General features: G+C 35.0%; 1 protein-coding gene across 3 annotated transcripts in view; it reads right to left on the bottom strand.

The window, feature by feature from the left end:
- Nucleotides 1–20,267, bottom strand: part of LOC132075317 (sodium channel protein type 1 subunit alpha) — an 88,581-nt gene that overhangs the window by 17,243 nt on the left and 51,071 nt on the right. For all 3 annotated transcript variants that reach the window (XM_059475620.1, XM_059475617.1, XM_059475619.1), the window contains 7 exons: nt 19,608–19,781; nt 18,641–18,997; nt 17,447–17,929; nt 14,547–14,664; nt 12,960–13,114; nt 10,203–10,376; nt 8,279–8,401 (listed from right to left, as the gene is read on the bottom strand). In XM_059475620.1, the coding sequence (XP_059331603.1) occupies nt 8,279–8,401; nt 10,203–10,376; nt 12,960–13,114; nt 14,547–14,664; nt 17,447–17,929; nt 18,641–18,997; nt 19,608–19,781 (1,584 nt within the window). The remainder of the gene's footprint in view (nt 1–8,278; nt 8,402–10,202; nt 10,377–12,959; nt 13,115–14,546; nt 14,665–17,446; nt 17,930–18,640; nt 18,998–19,607; nt 19,782–20,267) is intronic.

Here is a 20,267-nt window from a genome sequence, read left to right as displayed (position 1 = left end):
TATCAACTTTGCAATTTTATGCTTAAATAGGAAAAGTTCCCAAAGAGCTGCCCGAGAGAACATTTGCAGTGAGAGATGGAGAAGTGAGCAGTGTTTGGATTCTTGGTGCAGCACACAGGTAAGACTGCTGGAATGGCAGGAGGTACACCATGAGTGGACACAGATGTAGGCACAGGGGACAACGGGATCTGCATCTACCACGTGCTCACAGTGAAGGACCTCGAGGACAACACACAAGGAAGTCAAGAAGACTCTGAAACCACAATGACTTCACCAAGTGGGTATCAAGTAACAGACAAGTGTATTCTCTCAAACTGTGGAAGAGCTGAGGCAAGGGAAGAAGGGACATAGTAACTGTAGGTTAACATACAATAACTATCCCAGGCAGGGGATCAAAAGAGCATCTGAGGCAGACCATGAAGAAACCCCACCCCTTAATCAAAAAGATTAACTATCTGATGCTGTAATAATGGCTTTCTGCTCTCCCTAGTACTGTAAAATTGATGATGGAAACTGCTTTTTTCTGAAATTAGAGGAGCCTCTTCTACAAATCATAACACAGCAGAAGGTCAGTAGGATTGGAGGAAATGCTTATGGGGCTTAATTTAGGAGCAGCTGAGTCAGTTGAAGATGTTTGTCACAAAAGGAATGGAGGTAGTGGACCTGAGGGGCCGCAGACAGAATAAAAACATGGCCCAGTGCTGAGGATTAAGAGTGACCCTCAGCAGAGGCTCTGGGATTTCTGCCACAGTTGTTTAGTGTGAGGTTTGGAGGTGCCCATGAAGGAAGATAACTGGCAATGCAGTACAGGAAAAATATTCCCACATAAGATACCCTGTCTCATCTGAGTGCATACGTGGGTTTGGATTGAAGATGGCTGTTGGGAGGGAAAGGTTAAACTGGAAGATTTGGTGAGGAGGGAATAGTTTCTCTCAAAGTAAACTTGCAACTGGGAATGCTAAGCATGTCAGTGCGGGAAAACTCCATTTATTATGCCTAGTGTTGTTTATCCTCTGCCTTTTTTGAGAAGGAAATTCCTGTGTAGACACAATACACTCTCACAGACATGCTTGAGCCTCCTCTGGGAGACAGAGAGCTCAATAAAGCCCAGCCTTGTGATAAACTGTGCATGCACAAAGCCCTTTCATACACTGGGGGAGGCTGTGGGCCCACCTGTCCCCACAGGATGAAGTAACCCTAAGGGACCTTGTGTCCCATGTGTCTCTGCCTCCCAGCATTGCTGGCAAGGTAATGAAATAAATTTACTCTCTGTATCTGAGCTGCGTTCTGCTGGTTGCCCTGGCTACCTGTGGATTCACACTATGGCTATCAAAGGATTAAAGTTCTTTATAGTGAAAGGATAAAGTATACGTACTTTTCCACAACACTGTTGGAGATGGAAATCTTATTCACAGATAATAATGAAAATTTATCCCATTTTATCAATGCTTATATCAAGTGATAAACATCTGTGATACTGCAGTCTAGCAGATGAGGACAGAACAGGAAAGGAAGAAAGAGAGAGAGGGAATTGAGAGAGAAATTGCAATAATTCTTTTACCTCAAAACTAGAAATTCTGTCATTGAATAGCTTGGAGTGGTACTCTGGGAAGAAGCATGCTGCATGTGCTTGGAGATCAGCTATGAACTGGCTGTGGAGGCAACAGTAAATGAAAATTGGGTGTACCTGTGAGAGAAACTGCAACCTACTTGACATGATCCAAGCACTCGTTACAGAGGAATGAGGAGAAATTTTAGATTTTAGAAACCTAAAAATGTAGAATATTCTAAGTAATTAAAACTTGCTCATTTTCAATTAATTACTCCTATTTTGTCTCAATGGATTTTTGCAAGAAACTAATTTTCATAATTTTGTCCCACAAATGAAAATCAGAGTGGCACACCATGCACCATGTTGATAGGAATGTATGATCTATATTCCACTAACTACATGCTATTGTTCCAGTATTTACCTGACAGCAAAATAAACCAAAAATGAAAACAAAAATCCCAACCCAAAAAATCCCAACCCCAAACAAAAAGCCCCACCAAAATGAAAATCAAACGCCTCCACCCCCAAGATGAAAAAATTTAAACCCTAACACTCTCTAAAACTGCTTCTATTAAGTAAGAATTTCCCTTAACCCAACTTAAAGCTGTTGTCCTGTTGCCATTTTTGCACATCTGAGAAAAGTCTGGCTCTGTCTCTTACCTGTCTCTAATCTTCCAACCCAAATTACAGGCAATCAATGGATTTTGCCATTAATAGGCATAAAATAAAAAAACTAGTTTCTGCTTTTGCTACACAGTTTGCCCTAATTCCATGTGTGTTCATATATTTTATTTTTAATGACATTACCTAGGATTATGCAAGGTCAGAATTAAGTAATATTTTGAAAAATATTTAGAAAAGTTTAAGAAATTTGAAAATATAAAAACTTCCTTATTTTCGCATATAAACTAATGCTTATCTTTAAGTCATGATCACTAAAAATTAGCAAACCAAAAGTTTGAAGAAGTAAATTATTGTGGAGGCCCTGGGGGATACAAATTATGAGGGACTATACTATTTTTTAAATCAATGTTAAAAAAGTAAAAAATAGGAAGGTAACAATGAATTTTGTCAGTGTTAGGCATGAGAAGCACGTTGTGTGAACCAATTGAAAAAAATTATTTATGACAGTGTCTTCAATTTTTTGAGTAAAAGGAAGACTGTATTGGGAATATACGGTGAAGATTATTAGAAAAGTACCATTTAAAGCAATGACTGTAAAAAAAGTTGGACTTAACTGAGAGTGTGCAAAGTCAGGCAGGTGGAAAGGACCAAAGAGAGCTGTCAAGGAGTTACAAGTAAATCTTAGTCTGAACAATAATGAGCAAATAAAGCTGAAGTAAGAGATAAAAGGTCTCAGGGGATAAGAAAATCACTCCCTGAACAAGACAATTGCTGTATTTTCCACTTTTCTGTAACTGTTACTGCACAAGTGCACCTGACTGGAGAATGCTTCTCATAGTGAATTTTGTCTTCAAGGAAAGGAAAATACTTTCTCAAACAATGCACCACGATATTTATAACACTTGGTGCTGGAGAAATTTCACAATATTGGGTGGTGAGTTTATATCTTGGAATGCCACAATTGTTAGCAGAGAGGTTCAACTAGGTGATTCTGAAGTTCTGTTCTAGCTTCAATAAAAAAAATTTAACTTGTTTAAAGTAGCAACACTAGCATTTGTTATCCACGTAACAGTCTCCTAAAAGCAAGTTACACTGTTGAATTTAACAGAAGATGAGGTTCTGGAGCAGCCTGATTCTGTTTCTCACTGGAAACGAAGTATGCAAAAAGTACTTTTGAAGACAATATAGAAAAAAAGACATAATTTTATATAATGTTTTATAAAATAAAATAAAATAATTATCTGCCAAGCAATAAATTACTCCATTAGTTTGAGAAAACTTGGTAAATATTGTAAAGAGACATGAGCATGAAAACAGAGCAGTTATCTGATGTGGGAATAGTATCTTTGTATTTCACTAGATTCAGTAAAAAAACCCCAACTACTTGCCCTCCTTGTTCCATTAATGAAATGTTATCAACTTTTACATGCTCTGTAATATTTTCAATTAAAATGCAAACTATATTATGTATCCCATTCAAATTTTTTTAAAATTTTGATCCTAACAGTAAGGGTTTTCTGTAAGATGCAACAACTACAAAACTGGAAAAAATGGTATAATTTTCAATTACATAAAGTAACTCTTCAAAAGTTCTCTTCTTATTGTAGAATTACAGTCTAAAAAATACTAAGATGTTTCCTGTATGATTGGTGAACATCTATATAGACATATTTCAAAGTTTGTAAATGTTTAAATTGCCTTTCAGGAGACACAAAACATCTAATAGACTCTTCTCAAAACTCAAAATTAATGAATAAGATCAGTCCTCAAAAAGTCCTTCCAAGTGCACAATGTTTAGATCAAAAAAATATATTCCTCTATTTTTCAGAGAAATTTGCAGAAATTATTGACTCACTTCCTTGAGAGTAAATACATAATTCTTAAGTGTGAGATGAGATGCTAAACTTACTCTGAACATGGTTGCTACTGATGCATCATTTACAGTGCAGCTATAGAAACCCCTGCATTAGTGACACCCTCCTGCACTTTGTGCTTGCAAGGCTGGTAGTTCTAACTAATGTGCTAACGAGTCTAGTGAATGCAAAATTTTTATATCACTCACATGTCTCCTGCAGGACATTATAAACCTCAAGAAAGATAAAACTCTTACTGGAATTTTATAAAAAAATTATGAAAACTAGTTTCCAACAACGGCCAAAGAAGACTGAATTCAGATTCCAAGAAGGGGTTTTATATATTGTGTGTATACACTTGCAGTGATTTACTTATTGTAACATATAGGGTGTTTTAAATTACACAAAAAACTTAAATTGCAGTTATATAAATATCTGTAGTTTTGACTATTCAGATCACAGTATTTTGGAGTGTATTTAATGTATTAAGAGTAATATTCAAAAATTTCTTTAGGTTATTTTGAGTATATTCGGTATAAATTGGGTAACAGAGTAAAGCATAGATATTCCAAAACAATATAAAAGCCAGATTCAAAATTTTAAAGAAAGCCAATATTTATCTCAGTTAAAAAACAACTAAAAATCTTGAAATAGCTGAAAGAAATACCCATTTGCTCATTTTCTTGTTTTTTCTTTAACACTGATATGTCAAAGAGTTATTTCCTAAGATTTAAAGCAATTGAGAAGCAGTGGAGGATGAATATATAGAATCTACTTGTACTGGGATTTGCAGATGAGGTTGTCTCTCCTCCTAACCCTTAGTTTACAAGGTAGTGATTAGTCAGACTGTACACATTAAGGGTAGAAAAGGGGGAAATACTGTACCCACAATAGAGGTAAGGGGAGGAACCAGTGGTCCACCCCATCCAAGCTGAAATGTATCCTATATGAAATAGAAATATATAGCCTGTTATTAGTTGTGAATCTGTAATGACAGACACTTGATGCTATGTTTTATAACTCAATTATATGAGAAATGTTTCTTTCATACTAGTGAAGTTTTGAGTACTCTTGAAAATGCCTCATTGCCACTTTCCTGGTAAAGGAATCTAAGGAATAGCCATTGAATTTTAGAGGAGATTTAAGATATCAAATACTCTAATTTAGATTTTAAAAGTTATGAAATTGGACTGGAAATTTGAAATACAGTAAATGTTTAAAGCCATCAGCCAGAAATATGCATAAGGCATGCAAAACTGAAAGTGCAAGTGGATTTCAGATTGTTTGCTGCCTTCTACTATTTCTCTAATAAATCAAGCACGGCATGACATGCTTTATTTTGTGAAGTTAGACACAAATGCATGCTTTATTGTCACTTAATTCTCTAACTCAGCAAAGCAAATGTACTCCATATTCTACATTTTCAAGTAGCATACCAATTCAGAACTAGCGCAAAAGCATTATACTGCAAGTACTAAAAAGCTAAACAAAAAGCAATGGGTATATTCAAATCTCAGTTTGCAGCTACTTCTGCTTAGTACATACACTAATTGAGATGAGAATATAAACCCTAAGACAGAAATTTAAATTAAATTAAAGCAACTTTACTTTGCCTTCCAGCATCTGGGTGGAGTTGGTTTTGAGATTCCATATAGAAAGTACTAAAATTTCTCAAAATTCAGTGTACTATACTATACTATACTATACTATTTAGTATTCTATACAAAATTCAGCAGATATTCTAAATGCCTTTAATATGGCAAAATTCACTTCTGTGCTTAAGGCAAGCACAAGCTATGGACTGCCTGTACCCTATTTTGCTGCAAGTGATTCACGTTATCTTATACTCACTTCGTAAAGAGAAATATGAAATAGCACAATTATAAAATTAATTGTAACTAAAGAGTATAGCTGAAGACTTCTAAGAATGTAACTTAAAATCTGAAGTGTGTTTCATATTTAGGCATAACAGAATAATCATTAGTATATACTGACTGCATAAAATGCTGCACTTCTCCAATTCATCAGAATGAAAAACTTATTTAAGAGAAACTTTGATTGAATTAAATTAGTTGAGTACTTGGCAAATTGTTTTACAAAATGATGCAGAGTTTCTTATATCCACAGCCTCTTGTGGAATACTTCAGATATTTTACATTTGCAGTGCAAAATTTGCACAGTTTTGAACATGGGTAAACATTAAAATTTAAATACATGCTGAATAAAAACTCTGTTTTATCACAGCTCAGTGGAGGTATGAGTAACGTAAGAAATCCAAGAGGGCTGCTTTATCTTTACTTTCTGCAGACAGAAAAAGAATCTCTTTTCATGAACTCTTTATGAAATTAACTTGGTTTCTGAGAAGACTTCAATTTGACTATAGTCTTATGAGCTGGTCAATTATTTATCATTTGAATCTTTTTACTGTTCGTGAGTCATTCATAAAGTAATGCCAACAACTGTCAGTGAGCTGTTTGGAATGCTTGCCAAGTGATTTGGAAAAAAACCACTATTTCAGAAGTGCAAGGAGTTACCCTAAGGCCTCTATATATTTGGCCAGTCAAATCTGCCAAGTGTCTGGAATCAGGCACTTCATTGACTGTCATTAATATTGGAGGACAGAGCTGAAGCCTATTTGCTTCTCCAAGCTTCTCTGTGATTCCTAACCAGTAAATTGCTCATGAATTATTCATGTTGTGTAGCTGAAATTCTATCATATGATTGGGCTCCTGGCAGAGTTTCATAGTTATTCAGCAAGCAGTAGGGGAAAGCAGTAAATAGAATTCAAATAACAGGTATCTTAATAACAGCTTCTTTATGCATGAATATCCTAAATCTTGTAAGTGGAAAATTTACTAAGGCAATCATGTAAAGATACAGAAAAATGAATAAAACATTTGGCAATCAATTTTAACATCTTTTTAGAAATGGTCTTTTCTTCCAATGTCATTTTAATAGCTGCATTTTTATTCCTCCCTGCATATTATCTGTACTGGTCTCCCAGTCCTCCTGCAGCTGACCAGAACATCATTAAAAACATAAAGCTGACAGCAGTTTCCCAACATTTCTCTGCACAAAACCACACACATTTATCTGAATGTTCATGAACAGTATGTACAAAGAAAGACAAAGAGAAAATGGCTAAATCAAATAGTTGCATATTCTGTGGTACTTGACCAGCTCTTACCCTGCTGAATATCACTTCATGAGTTTCATATAAGGAGAAAACTGTTACAAGTCAATTTGCTGCATGAAGCTGAAGTTTATTAATTCAGTAATCATTGCTTAGCAATGTATTTTCTGCTGCATTCTGAATTGAAGATAGATAATCTGCTGAATACAATTTCAGGAAAAGAATTTGAAGCCTCAGTTTGACTTCATTAATCTTAGATTTTTTTCTAAAGATTTTGCATTGTTTCCTCTTATGTTTCCATGACACAGGAAAAAGCATTCTCTTAAAGCATATTTCATTGACATGCATATAGAGTTAGTTTTTATTCAGTGGCTTTAAGGAACAGAAGGTATAAACAAATGAAAAAATAAGTCAAAATGCCTTCTTGAGCGAGATGAATAATAAGCAGGACTTCTAAATTACTCAGAGTAACAAGAAATAACTTTATATACAATGTATTGAATATTGAATAGCGATTAGTTGAAATAAAAGAAGCATTTACCTGACAAAAAGAATAACTTCATAGAGGAATCAAATAACTTGATTTGCTTTTTAAGTCAGCCAAACTCAGAAATAGATTTAAACCACTAGTAGATATGAATGTATCTGTAGTATCATCTGATGAAATTCAATGGGGTTAGATTAAAGGGAGTTTATAGAATATAATGAAAAATGAAGAAGTTCAATTTCTAGGAGAAAATATCTTTTTTAACTAATGCTAATGATTCCTGTATAAATATTTTGATATATCTATCAGTAAATAAATCAATACAATTGTGTTACATTTTATTTATTATTAGCACTCTGCTAAGAGAGTTCATAGTTGGCAATTTCAAAGACTCATATGAAAAACTCCTGAGATTGGCTAGAAAGTAAAGTAACTTTAATGAATATAAGTTCTATGTGATAACTGCATATGGATTTAGGTGAATGGATGAAGCTTTTTGCTTATCTGTTAGTAAAAGATATGCGATAAAAGATAGTGCAGCCTCTCTGCATGGACTTGTCATTCCTTGTTGTGCATGCATGTATTCTTTAGATGCATGCATAGTTTCAGACACTTCCACGTGTTCTTACCCTCATGCCTTCAAATCGTGACAAAGCTCTTAGAGGTCTCAAAGCTCTTAGTGTCCTAAGGGACTTAATGGCACCAAGTTCAGAGTAACCCAATGCATTTGCTGTTAAGCTAACCAAAGAGACCTATATGAAAACAGGAAAGTAAAAATTTTTATTATTATTATTATCACTACTTCACATACCATAGATGTGAGATATACACTTCGTTAGAAGAGTCTAATTTTGGATCACTTTCTTCAGGAATAGGGAGTCTTTCAAGTTAAAAAAGAAGAAGAAGAAGAAAGAAGCAATATGAAAGGTGAATAGATAAACAAACAAACAAAAATATCATAACTAAAATCTGGAAACATTAGTACTTCTGAATTTCATCCTTTGCTACTGATCTGAGGACATTTAAAACCACAAAACCTGAATTATATTAATCTCTCCTTTTTACCAATTTAGGTATTGGTCTTATTTTTTCTTTGTTTTACAATACTGTTGGGATCAGTAATTGATAATGTCAGTGGTTGATAATGTCATTTGATTGCTCACAACTGAAAAGGAAGTGATTGGAGTTTATATTGAACTACATGTGGATCACAGAACAACATTGCTCCTCTGAAAATTGGTAAAAAGGACTATTTTTGTTATAGGCAGTTATACTGACAAATCCTTTTGCCTGACTGCTGAAATTCTGAGCTTTACAAGTTGAAATTAACCTGGAATATGCTGTTTCTACAACCTTAGAAGGACAGTTCCATTGGTGGAAGAATTTGACAGGCCTTTAAATATCCCATATCTCTACATTACCTCAGTGCAAAATACCACATTCTCCACATTTGCTATGGGTCCTGTCCAAAATATTACTTTCTGTTTGTTTCCCATTTCCCTAAATGTTCCCTCATTATGCTGTTCTAATTTCTTAACTATTTATTGGGCCAAAAATAGCATAATGTTCTCACATACTCTTTCATTATAAAGAACAATGTGTCAGGTAAAGAGAATTCTAGGACTGTGCTCATACTTAAAAACAAGCATTATATGTGCATTTTTTAGCTTTTAAAAGTTAATAGCTTTTCTGAACTTTTCAGCAGCTCTAGCAACCACAAAACTTGGTTCTTTTAAAATCTAAATTTCTTTTTTCCAGCACATTCATTGTATTACTGAAAACTTTCAAGTTGCAATAATCTAAAGGAAAATTAAAGAAAATACCCACATGTGTAAGTCCAGCATTTGTCAGGAACTAATTCAGACACTTTAATATGTACTATACCTTCACATGATGTATTAACATTTTCACATTCACAAGATGGCTGTTTGGGATAGTATGATTTAAATAAAGTCAAATATTAGAGAAAATTAGTTTAAAAAATGAACAGCTGCTTCTGTTTGCATGTTTGTTCAAGCTTTTTTGTTGGAGGTGTCACTTAGGTACCCATTTTGAGAATTTCATTACTAAAAAGAAAAGTGTTTTCTGAGAGAGGGTACTTTCTTTGTATGAAACATGACTATCTGTAGCTGTATATGTGGAGTTGAATCCTCAATATATTTAAACTACAATGTACACAAAAAATGTTGTAAACACCCATTAAAAAAAAAAAAAGAAGAAAAAAGAAAAAACTGAAGAAAATTAATTGTTCTGATGCTCCAAGGCAGGATGACCTCTTTCAGCGGCAGTGTTGGGATAAAGCCCCTAGCTGCCTGGGGGCTCCATGCAAGGTCCTTCTGTTCAGCAAGAGGATTCCAGTCTCTCTTAACATAGCAAGGCAGTGCTGCAAGCATGAAGTGAAAGACAGAGAAACATGGAATTTTTTCCAGCTGCCTTACTTTTCAAATTGAAAAGTAAACTAGTTGGCATTAATAGATATTATCGCTGCAAAGAAAGTAAGTTAAAAAACTACCAGATAAATAGAAAAGTGTCACTAGGAAATGCACTACGTACATCGACAATCAGGAAGTCCAGCCAGCACCAGGCATTAGTAAAATATGTTTGGTAGCCATAGGCCACCCACTTCAGCAGCATCTCCAGAATGAAGATGTAAGTGAAGACCTTGTCAGCATATTCCAGCATGGTCTTGATAGTTTTACGTTGTTCAATATATATGTCTTCAAAAGCCTGTGAGTATAAACATTCAAGGATATGTTATTTTTTGTTACTGCACATGCTTCAGGTTGTAGCACAACAAACCAAAAAGGCAACAAAAAATGGCAATAATATTCAAGAAATGGCAAGGATATGTCATGTCTGTCTAATGCTTCTTTTTCTGGTAACTCAGAATATATCTGGTTTTTCCCTATGGAAATATATTTTCCAGCTCACAGGAAAGGGAAGAAGCAGATACAACACAGCAACCACTACACTGGTCAGAGATTTTTTTTAAATGTATTTATTTATTTATTGCTGATAGTGAATTATTTTTCTCAGATCATATTGCATATTGACAAATAGAATTGATTCTGCCAAGTGTTGTGCCTAAAGTGACTTCTATGAGATCATTTGGCTTGTATGTAGGTAGACCCAACTACAAAATCCAGGGCCTTAGAATTTGGAGGACAATGACAATACAAGTTACCTTTTGTTTTTAAGTCCTCTGGCTTCCTGAACATTTTAAGTTATAAATCTTAAAGTAAGTTGTTCCTTTCTTAAAAAAAAAATTATCTCTCTTAAATCAATTACCTTCTTTATTATTCACATTTTATTAAATACATAACATTTCTGAGCTCCTTGCAATGTTATTTACACTTTTTGTGTTCTCATTTTTAGGCAATTGAAAAAACAAATAGCTCCTGCTTTTCATAATTTTTTTTCCTTTTAATTGCTTTCAAATTTCAATTCTGATATTATTTCTTATGAGACTGACTGATTTTATCAAGCTGAAAGAACTGGAATGATCTGCTGGCTTGCAAAGATTTGGATATTTTTTTATATTAACATTCTTCATTTTTACTCAGCCTGCTTTTGAACCACTTGACATCTGTCAGTTCAAGTAATTGGTGTTTGTATATCAGACATCAAGCTAAGGTCTGTGTAATTCTGGTTGCTTGCATCAGGCACTGTGGAACCTGACACTCCTGTACTCACTAAAACTGGGAAGTCAGCGCTTGTGATTTCCTGTGTGCGGGTGGGGGGTGCCAGAGGCAGGGAGATGTCTGCTCCCTGCCCTGCCCTGCCCTGCCCTGCCCTGCCCTGCCCTGCCCGCTGCATTTCCTGCCCCTGGTGACAGTGACACCGGTCTGGAGCATGGCCTTGGGGTGAATATGGGATGCAGAGCTGGTGGGGACAAGGACACCTCTTCACTGCCACAAAGGACTTTAAAGGGAGAGCAGAGTCTCACACCTCCAGAGGCTTGGGCTAATCCATGGTCTTTGAAACGTTTGCACAAAATGAAGGTTCTTTGCATGACACACCTTAGGCTCACAAGCACAAGGTACTAACATTGTGGGATCTTTTCTCAAACTTCCTCTAAATACAGTTATAGAAATTCACCTTTTTCAGATCTCCTTCCACTACTTTTCTCATGTCAATTTCTTGTCACTGAAGATTTTCTCCACTTAGTTTTATGGACCAAAATTCAATGGTGTAAACTTGATCTTTTTTTGTTACTTGGAGGATTTTATGTGACAGGGAAGGTGTCACATGGCATTGCATAAAAGTTGTTTTTCTGATGGTTGTGTCAATATTATTCCAAACAAAAGCAGAATAATTATTAGAGATGTAGCCGAAACTAGTGATAGATATTATCGTAAACTGCTAACAGTATTAACAGTATTTTAAAGTGTTGGCAGTGGTCTAATGAGCTTATAATACAATTTTGAAACGCAATTTTGTTTATTATGTAGGAAGTTAAGTAATTTGCCAAAGGGTAATTAAATCTGTGATGGTAGATGCTAGATATGCTGTGCATTATCTTACAGCAAATAGTTTGCCTAAGAAATATCACCTCAGTGTATTTATACAGGCTCACTTTAATTTAAAAATTCATCTATAATTTCTTTATTCTTTGTCATTATTTGTATTTTTTAAAAGACATATTATTGTTAGGGTTTATTTAATTTATTATTAAAGATTTTTCTTATGGTTGGCTTCCCTTTATTCTGCCCTTGCATGATTGTTAGAGCAAGTTCATGTTTTTTGCAGATGTCCCTTCAGTCTACATAAGTATGAGTCAGGAGAAGCTGAATTGTAAGTCTAAATAATCAACTCTTATTCTTAGAAAGGAATCAAAAAACCCCACGCCGTCTTATCTTTTTTTAGTGTTCAAACACACAGCATTTATAGGACTAGATAAGCCAGCCCTGGCCCTTGCAAGGTGTTTTGAACTGTTTGTGCCATTATAGTTCCAAACACCCAACAGTGACAGTCCTTTTCCCTGAGCTACAGCAGTAAACAGCAGAGAAAGGAGGGAACACACTCAAATAAGAAAGTTTACATGTTCTCTTCTTCACACGGGGTTTCTCTCTGCCTGAGGCATATCCCTGCCACTTCCAGCAATGGAGTTAGGCTCTCTCTAATCACTGATGTCTGTTCCTTTTTCTACATGTTGTTGAGACTGTTTTTGCTGTTTTTCTCAAGACCTGAATAAAATTTAGTCCTACCATTTGAAGGCATGGAATTGTGTTAAGTTAAAGCAGTGTTAGAAGAGACAATTTTAAGGAGTTTTCTGCCAACATGAAAACATTCCATCCATGTTTTACTTACCAGAGCTCCACTACTGAGGAGAATCATAAAGACAATGAAAGTCTCAAACCAGTTGTGTTCAACAATCCTGAAGCAGGTTTTTCTAAGGTTCCACCACTGCTTTCCTCTCCCTTCTTCTATACTTACTTGACAGCACTTGAACCTTCTTACACAGCCTTTAGAACATTGCATGTAATGAGAGGGGAAATAAAGGAGAGATTTTGTTGAGTTGCATTAATTTTGGTTATGTATTCTGTTAATGATACAATGCTATCTTTACTGTGTTATTTAGTAAAAAACTAATAGATTTTCACCTAGATAACCTTCTTTTTCCTCAAAGAAAAAACCAAAAAACATTGAGACTATTTGAATTGTCAATTAAATGAACAAGTGAGAAGAATGCATTTCTCATTTATCAAGAAGTGATCAATACAGTGCACACAAAAAGATAAAAGTCCATCAATCACAAAGCCAAATTACAAAATACAAAATACAAGAGTCAAAATATACAAACTCATTCAAATGTCAGGTAGATTGATGCAGTAAGACATGGGCTAATGATATTAAACTGTACCTTCTTTTGTTCAGGATACTCAATTCAGACAATGTTGCATTCATTGCATGAAAAATTCTAAACCTCTTGTCTGAGTTCTGAGTTTTTCAGTACTAGCTAATTTCTCTTATCTTGTACCTCTAATTTATTTTACTCTTTTATGATTTAGCTGCTGAATTTTATGTAGAAAAATACTAGTAATAAATAATGGTATTTTCCATGACAAATCCTCGACTGTTACAGTACTACCTCTTACAAGTTCAATGTAAATTTCTAAAGAATGATGTGATATCATGTCCAGAAGTAATCCAACCTGACAATAGCATTTATTCTCCAATGCATAAATCTAACTTTTGTTTACTGATACCAGAAATGGTGTTTTTATCCTTATATTACTGTTTTAAAAAATATTTCTTTCTCCACCTCCTTCACATGCACACATCCATAAGGGCTCTCCCAAGGAAATGTCATTGGAAAAACATTTATGACCAGATTAGGGTTTTATTGAATTGTGGGCCAATAGAAGGAAGAATGAAAGATGAAGGAGTCCACCAGGTTAGACTGTTCTTTTTCCAGGCGGCACACAAGGCTCTTCTTTCTCCTTTTGCCAATTTTTAGAAGATTCATTTAGCATTTTTCACAAAACCATCTAGGTGGAGTTTTCATTTATCATTAAACAGCTATTGTAGTAATGTATACTTTATAAAGCACTTAGATATCTATGAAGAATATTTTTAAAGTGTGTTTACTGTTACTAAACTCTGAAAGTATAATATCATACTAAACAAAACTTTCAATACCATATTTTTTCTTATTTTAAAAATTGAGATACATTTCCAATAAAATGTTTTCTTAACTGTTTATCCAATACATAGCATAATTGTGGTATCAGTTTCCATGTACTATATTATGGAGTAAAAGTACTACTGCTAATAATCAGAGCTTAAACACTAACAAAAGGGAAACATGATTCATAAATCTTAATACTTAACTTACATAGAAAATAGTTCTGTAATTCTATTAATAATTATTACTACTGCTTTTCTCCTAGATACCTTCTGTGAAGCAGGCCTCTGGCTCCTGGGCTTCCTCAGGTTCAGCTTCTGGTTGTTCTTCTGCAGGAAGTCCAATATCAACTGTGCTGCCTTCAGATGAACTAGATGAATTTAACTTCTGTAAAGGAAAGAAGCATCACAGATGAACAGTAAATAATTTAAAGGCAAATACTATTTGATTCTGGAATATGTAAATTAGACAATGTTTTCGAATGTTCTAGAACGCAAATTAAGTTAATTGTTGACAAACATCTGAGAAATTTATACAGTCTGATTTTCTTCCTGTAGTGTATCAATCTATTAAGTAGAAGGTGTATCAGTAACAGATCAGACTTCAAATAGAATTGTGCTTTAAACTGAAAAATACGGGTAATGCTAAATCTGAGAAGATTTATGACCACAACAAGCCAAGTCATAATGATCTCTTGACCTACATAGAAATAATGAAGTTTTAAAAAATATACAGGAATTTGTAGTGTCTACTGAAAATCAGGTAAGAGGCTAAAAATAACTACATAAATGAGGTGGGAGTTCAAAGGAATGAGGAGAAAAAGCAGAGAAGGCCATACTTCAGGGGTTAGTAAATCCAGATTAAAATTGCTGAAAGTCCAGCTCAGAGTGAGGCAGAATCCATATACAATAAGGCTGAGGTAGTTTAAGCCCATAAAAAATTCAGACTGTGTTTTATCAACAAATTTTCAACAACACCATGACATAAAGAGACTGAGGCATAGGTTGGAAATCAAATTTTTTAAAAAAGGGGAAAAAAAGAATGCACTTAAGCTAATTCTTATCCTAAAAATCCAAAAACTTGTAACATGTAATGTTCAGCTGGAACCTGGTTGCAATCTGTGTCTTTGGCATTGTGGCTAAAACTTGGGCAAAATTGTGAAGGAAATATACTTAAATATGTATGGCTAAACAAAATAATGAAACAACTGCAATACAGGTCACTGAGTCGAACTATAAACTCAGCACTGCCAAGACTACCAATAAACCATGTCCCCAGGTGCCACATCTTTTAAATACCTTCAGGTATGACAATTCAGCCACTTCCTTGGACAGCCTATTCCAGCAATTGACAGTCCTGTCAGGGGAGAAATTTTCCCCAAAATCCAATCTAAACCTCCCCTAGTGCAAATTGAGGCCATTTCCTCATCCTGTCTCTTCTTATTTGGGGAAAGAGCCTGACCCCCACCCCGCTACAGCCTCTGCCCAGGTTCATCAGTGCTGGGTGGCAGCAGCCCTTTGGCTACTGAGGACAAAAAACTCCCCAAACACTAACAATTATTTAAGCAGTGGTAGCAATAAGTCAGAAGTGTCACAGTTTCAATGGGATAAAAGGTAACCCTATTCCTACAGGTAGCAGCACATCAGCAGAGAGCTTTCCTAAGCTTTCCTAAACTGAGTTTGTGTCTAAAGAGGATCAATTCTCCCCTGATCACTCATAAACCAGCTGGTATATTTCTATTTGACTGTCTGCTCTGTGATGGGTTGGAAGACTGGACAGCATGAAGGCAGTTGTGGAGAGCAGATGATATGTCATTCTTTTATTCTAAAGGATCTTTTTAAAATGTTTTATTTTGAAATTCATCATGCTGGGGGTGGATCATAATGTGCTGAAAGAAATTTTAAGAACCTTTATTGTAGCAGTGGTTCATAAGCATAAGTCAAATTAAATATAGATATTTTAGCTAATATTTAACAGTAAATAATTATTAATGCTGCAGATATTAATTAGGAAGCAGGAACAACACTGTCTCTGAAATAAGTTGCTGTGGGGAGAGGCTGTTTTGTACACGTCTCCTTTCTTGAAGGAAGATCCAAAAATTGCACTTAGCTTAACACCAAGTTTTTGCTGAGAGCACTACAGGGCTCTTACACACACTGAAAGGATAGTGATAAAAAATTCAGCTACCCTAAAATTTGGTGTCTGAAGCACTGGTAGCAATACAGCAGTGGGACAGAATGATGAGCTATTCTGTAAAAACAAATGGCGTTGCAACCAAAATGGGAACTAGCTGGTTAAGGCTGAGGTTTCTCAAGTGAGAAAATTAATGTTGTTAAGTGTCTGAAAAGGCAATTTTCTAATTTGACTAAAATGGCAACAAAATAAGTCATTGAGGGTGTAGCTGTTTTGCAAATTCTGTCATCAAATCAATTTAAATTATTTTGCTAAAATAGCCACATACAAAAAGTTATGTAATGGAACAGTTATACCTTTAATATGCTTTTTAAAATTACAGTTCTCAGAAAGGCTTTGTATCAATAGTCTGCTTTAGCATTCCTTTAGCAACAGTAGATGTTTTCATCTGTTGGTACTTTTCAATTTTAACAACCAAGTGAATTTGAAGTATATGGGAGAGTCTATGGTTAAGACTTCTTTTTATGGGAATCTAGGTATCGAAGAGCTGACAGTTTAAAAAAGAATTCATATGTCTAAAGGAGTTACATAAACTCTTTATATATTTTCTGTTTTATGTATGCTTTTTCAAGGGGCAGAGAGAAGATGTATCACACTCCTCATGGGACCCTTTTCACAGAAGGCAAACAAAAATTTCTGGTGGAATAACACTGGGGCACAGGCACTGTCCCCTACAAGTTGGTATAACTACCATGTAGACCATGCATAGTTTTTATGCATTAGTTCAGTCTTCCATTACATGGCCTCTTATCCCCTCTAGGAAGCTTTAATTTTTTAACTCTTTCTCACACTTCTGTTCATCAAGAATGAAGTCCTTATACACTCATTTATGCCTATCTACAAAGAAATGTCAAGATAAATGATTAAGCATGGAATACACTGGCTTATGAGAAGTAAAAAAATCCCTAATCAAACAAAATTCCACATAACAAAGACACTCAAAAGATCAGAGAGAATGCAAAAAATAGCTAAATACCTCTTTGCTTTCTTCCAGGTCTGATTCACTGCTAAATTCTTCTGTGTTTAGATTTTCAAAGTCGGATTCACCCACAGCAATGGGCACTGTCACAGTGAGGCTTGGGTTGTTTATGAATGACATGTAATCACTCTCATCAATTATGTATTTTTCCACACTGCTGCCTGTGCCTATACCACTGGTGGTTCCATTTGCATCTTTAATATAGTCATGGTCTTTGCTTAGTTCCACGGTTGTATGGTTAGAAATACAGCTATTTTTGTTGTTTAAATCTTCAAGTGGCTTGATTTCATCTAAAGCTTTCTGTTTTTTAACAAAGGCTTTTTGGATGAATTCACGTGCTTTTCTCTTCACATAATCTATTCCTTTCTGCATTCTTGCCACAGCAATCTGGAGGTTGTTCATTTCATTATCATCGTCTGTCACAGCAAGGTTGTCTGCACTAAATGAGCTCAAGAGCAAGGCCAAAAATAGGTTCAGTACCTGCAGAAAGATTTAAAAAAAGATGTTATAGACTTTCCTTTAAAAAAATAACATTTATTTTATTTTAAAAAGTCCTATTATTGACATCAAAGACTAAAATCCCAATAACTCACCATAACCAAAAGATTACCATCAAAAACTTTTCTCTTCTCCATAGAAACCAAGTTTATTTCACTTAGCTTAGGTCCTGCTCACTATTCAAAAATATTTGTACAACTGACTAATATCTGTAAATGTGTCTTGATTTCCTCACAGTATGTAAATATTTTAGTGTCAAAACTTATAATCTAAAAATGGAGCTATCAGACTTGCTGTTCAGCATCATTGAAAAATTTAATTTAGCCCATCTCACAACAGAAATTGGATTATTCAGGTGACTAATCATATGGTATAAATGATAAAAAAATCCACAGCAAATTGTTTATAAAGAACCCATATACTAAAATTATTTGGAGCACAAAATATTTTCAAAGGGCCAAAAGAGAAATTAGTCACATTCTTAAGTACCTGCTCTGACATTCTTAGGATTTTGACATGGCAGAATATTTTGTTCTCTATCCAAAAAAGCTCTTAAGCTTAACTTTAAGCATTTCTTGAAACCACCTGCTTAAGTGCTTTGTTGAAGCAGAGCCAGAGCACTTAGTTCACTTCAGGACTGAGATCACTCTCAGTTAAGAAAAATCATTTTTTGTTAACACTTTGATTACTTACCACTAGGTTTCCAATCACCATGACCATCATGAAGACTGTAAGGCACATGGCTTGGCCTGCAACCTCCATGCAGTCCCACATGGTTTCTATCCATTCCCCACACAGCACTCGGAATACAATCAGGAAAGAGTGGAAGAAATCTTGCATGTGCCAGCGAGGGAGCACACAGTCACTTGCAATTTTGCAGACACATTCCTTGTAGTTTTTTCCAAAGAGCTGCATCCCAACCACAGCAAAAATGAACACAATGATGGCCAGCACCAGGGTCAGATTCCCCAGAGCTCCCACGGAATTACCAATGATTTTTATCAACATATTTAGTGTTGGCCAGGATTTTGCCAATTTGAAAACTCGTAACTGGAAGGAAAGAAAAATATTGTTAGGTGAACCAGAAAGATACAAGGACATTTTAAAGTTAATTTGTGGAAGGATATTGCTGCAAAATATGCCTTTGGTTGGATTGTTCAGAGGGTATCATCTTGTCTAAAAGCATGAAGATGGAAGTTTCCTTCAAGAAAAATTTGTAAAATTGTAATTTGATAGTCCCAAAGCATAGCTTTTACTGAAGGCCAAAGAAGCTACTGATTTGAACTTAAAATCAAGGGCTCACTGGTTAAAATAATCCAGACAACTTTTCAACCAGTGTTTGTAGAGATCTGTTCCTGTGATGCCAATCAGAGCATAACACCTGTAGTGAGTCAATTTATGTCTGCATAGTGGGATGTTTAAGGTGTGTATATACAATGGATACATTGGGATTAGGCCCAGGGCACCCACTGCTATCTGTTTGGATCTCTATCAATTTCCACTGAAGACTGTAAGGTACCACAATTAGTAAGGATTTGTGCTAATGAGACTCTCCTCAGGATCAATGTCATGGCAAACATCAATCAAAATTTTTAAGACATAAATAAAATTATTTTCATGAAGCCACATTGAAAAATCAGTACAATTGAAGTATATTTACCAATCTGAATGACCGAAGAACAGATAGTCCTTCCACATCTGCAAGACCAAGTTCAACCAAGCTAAGGGTTACAATAAAGCCATCAAAAATATTCCAGCCTTCCTGGAAATAATAGTAAGGATCCATTGCTATTATCTTGAGAAACATTTCTGCTGTGAAGATTCCAGTGAAGACCTGAGTTCAAAGAGCAGTTTGTTATTACAAGGTGAAACAATACTCTGGTTCTAGTTTAATTCAAGCTATATCTTCTCCAAAAGCAATACTTAAAAATAGCTATATTTACTGTAGTGATTTATTATGCCCACCTTCCCTTAACAAGTATCAGAAAATCAGGTAATTTTTCTATTAATTAAACTTTATGCTGAGCAAATTACATAAACTTCTGTTTTATAACACTTAAAATCCAATTTCAACTTTCTATGGGTATGGACTTTCGCATGTGCAGTACAAACAATGTCCCAAATTTGATTTTCAGAACATAAACCAGAACGCTTTCCAAGAAATTATATGGTATTGCTCTTTCTTGGTATACAAATTATAAGGTAGGCTAAATCTAAGACTAAAGGGAGGCAGCTTCTTGGGTGCTATGACCTGCCTATAGTTCAGTTCAATAGAGCTGTGATATATTTATGCCAGATGAATAAATGGTATATTATAATG

This window comes from Ammospiza nelsoni, chromosome 7 (genome assembly GCF_027579445.1).
Source record: "Ammospiza nelsoni isolate bAmmNel1 chromosome 7, bAmmNel1.pri, whole genome shotgun sequence".
In the NCBI taxonomy this organism is placed as follows: domain Eukaryota; kingdom Metazoa; phylum Chordata; class Aves; order Passeriformes; family Passerellidae; genus Ammospiza; species Ammospiza nelsoni.
Note: the sequence above shows the minus strand (reverse complement) of the source record. Positions and strands in the feature narration are given on the sequence as shown.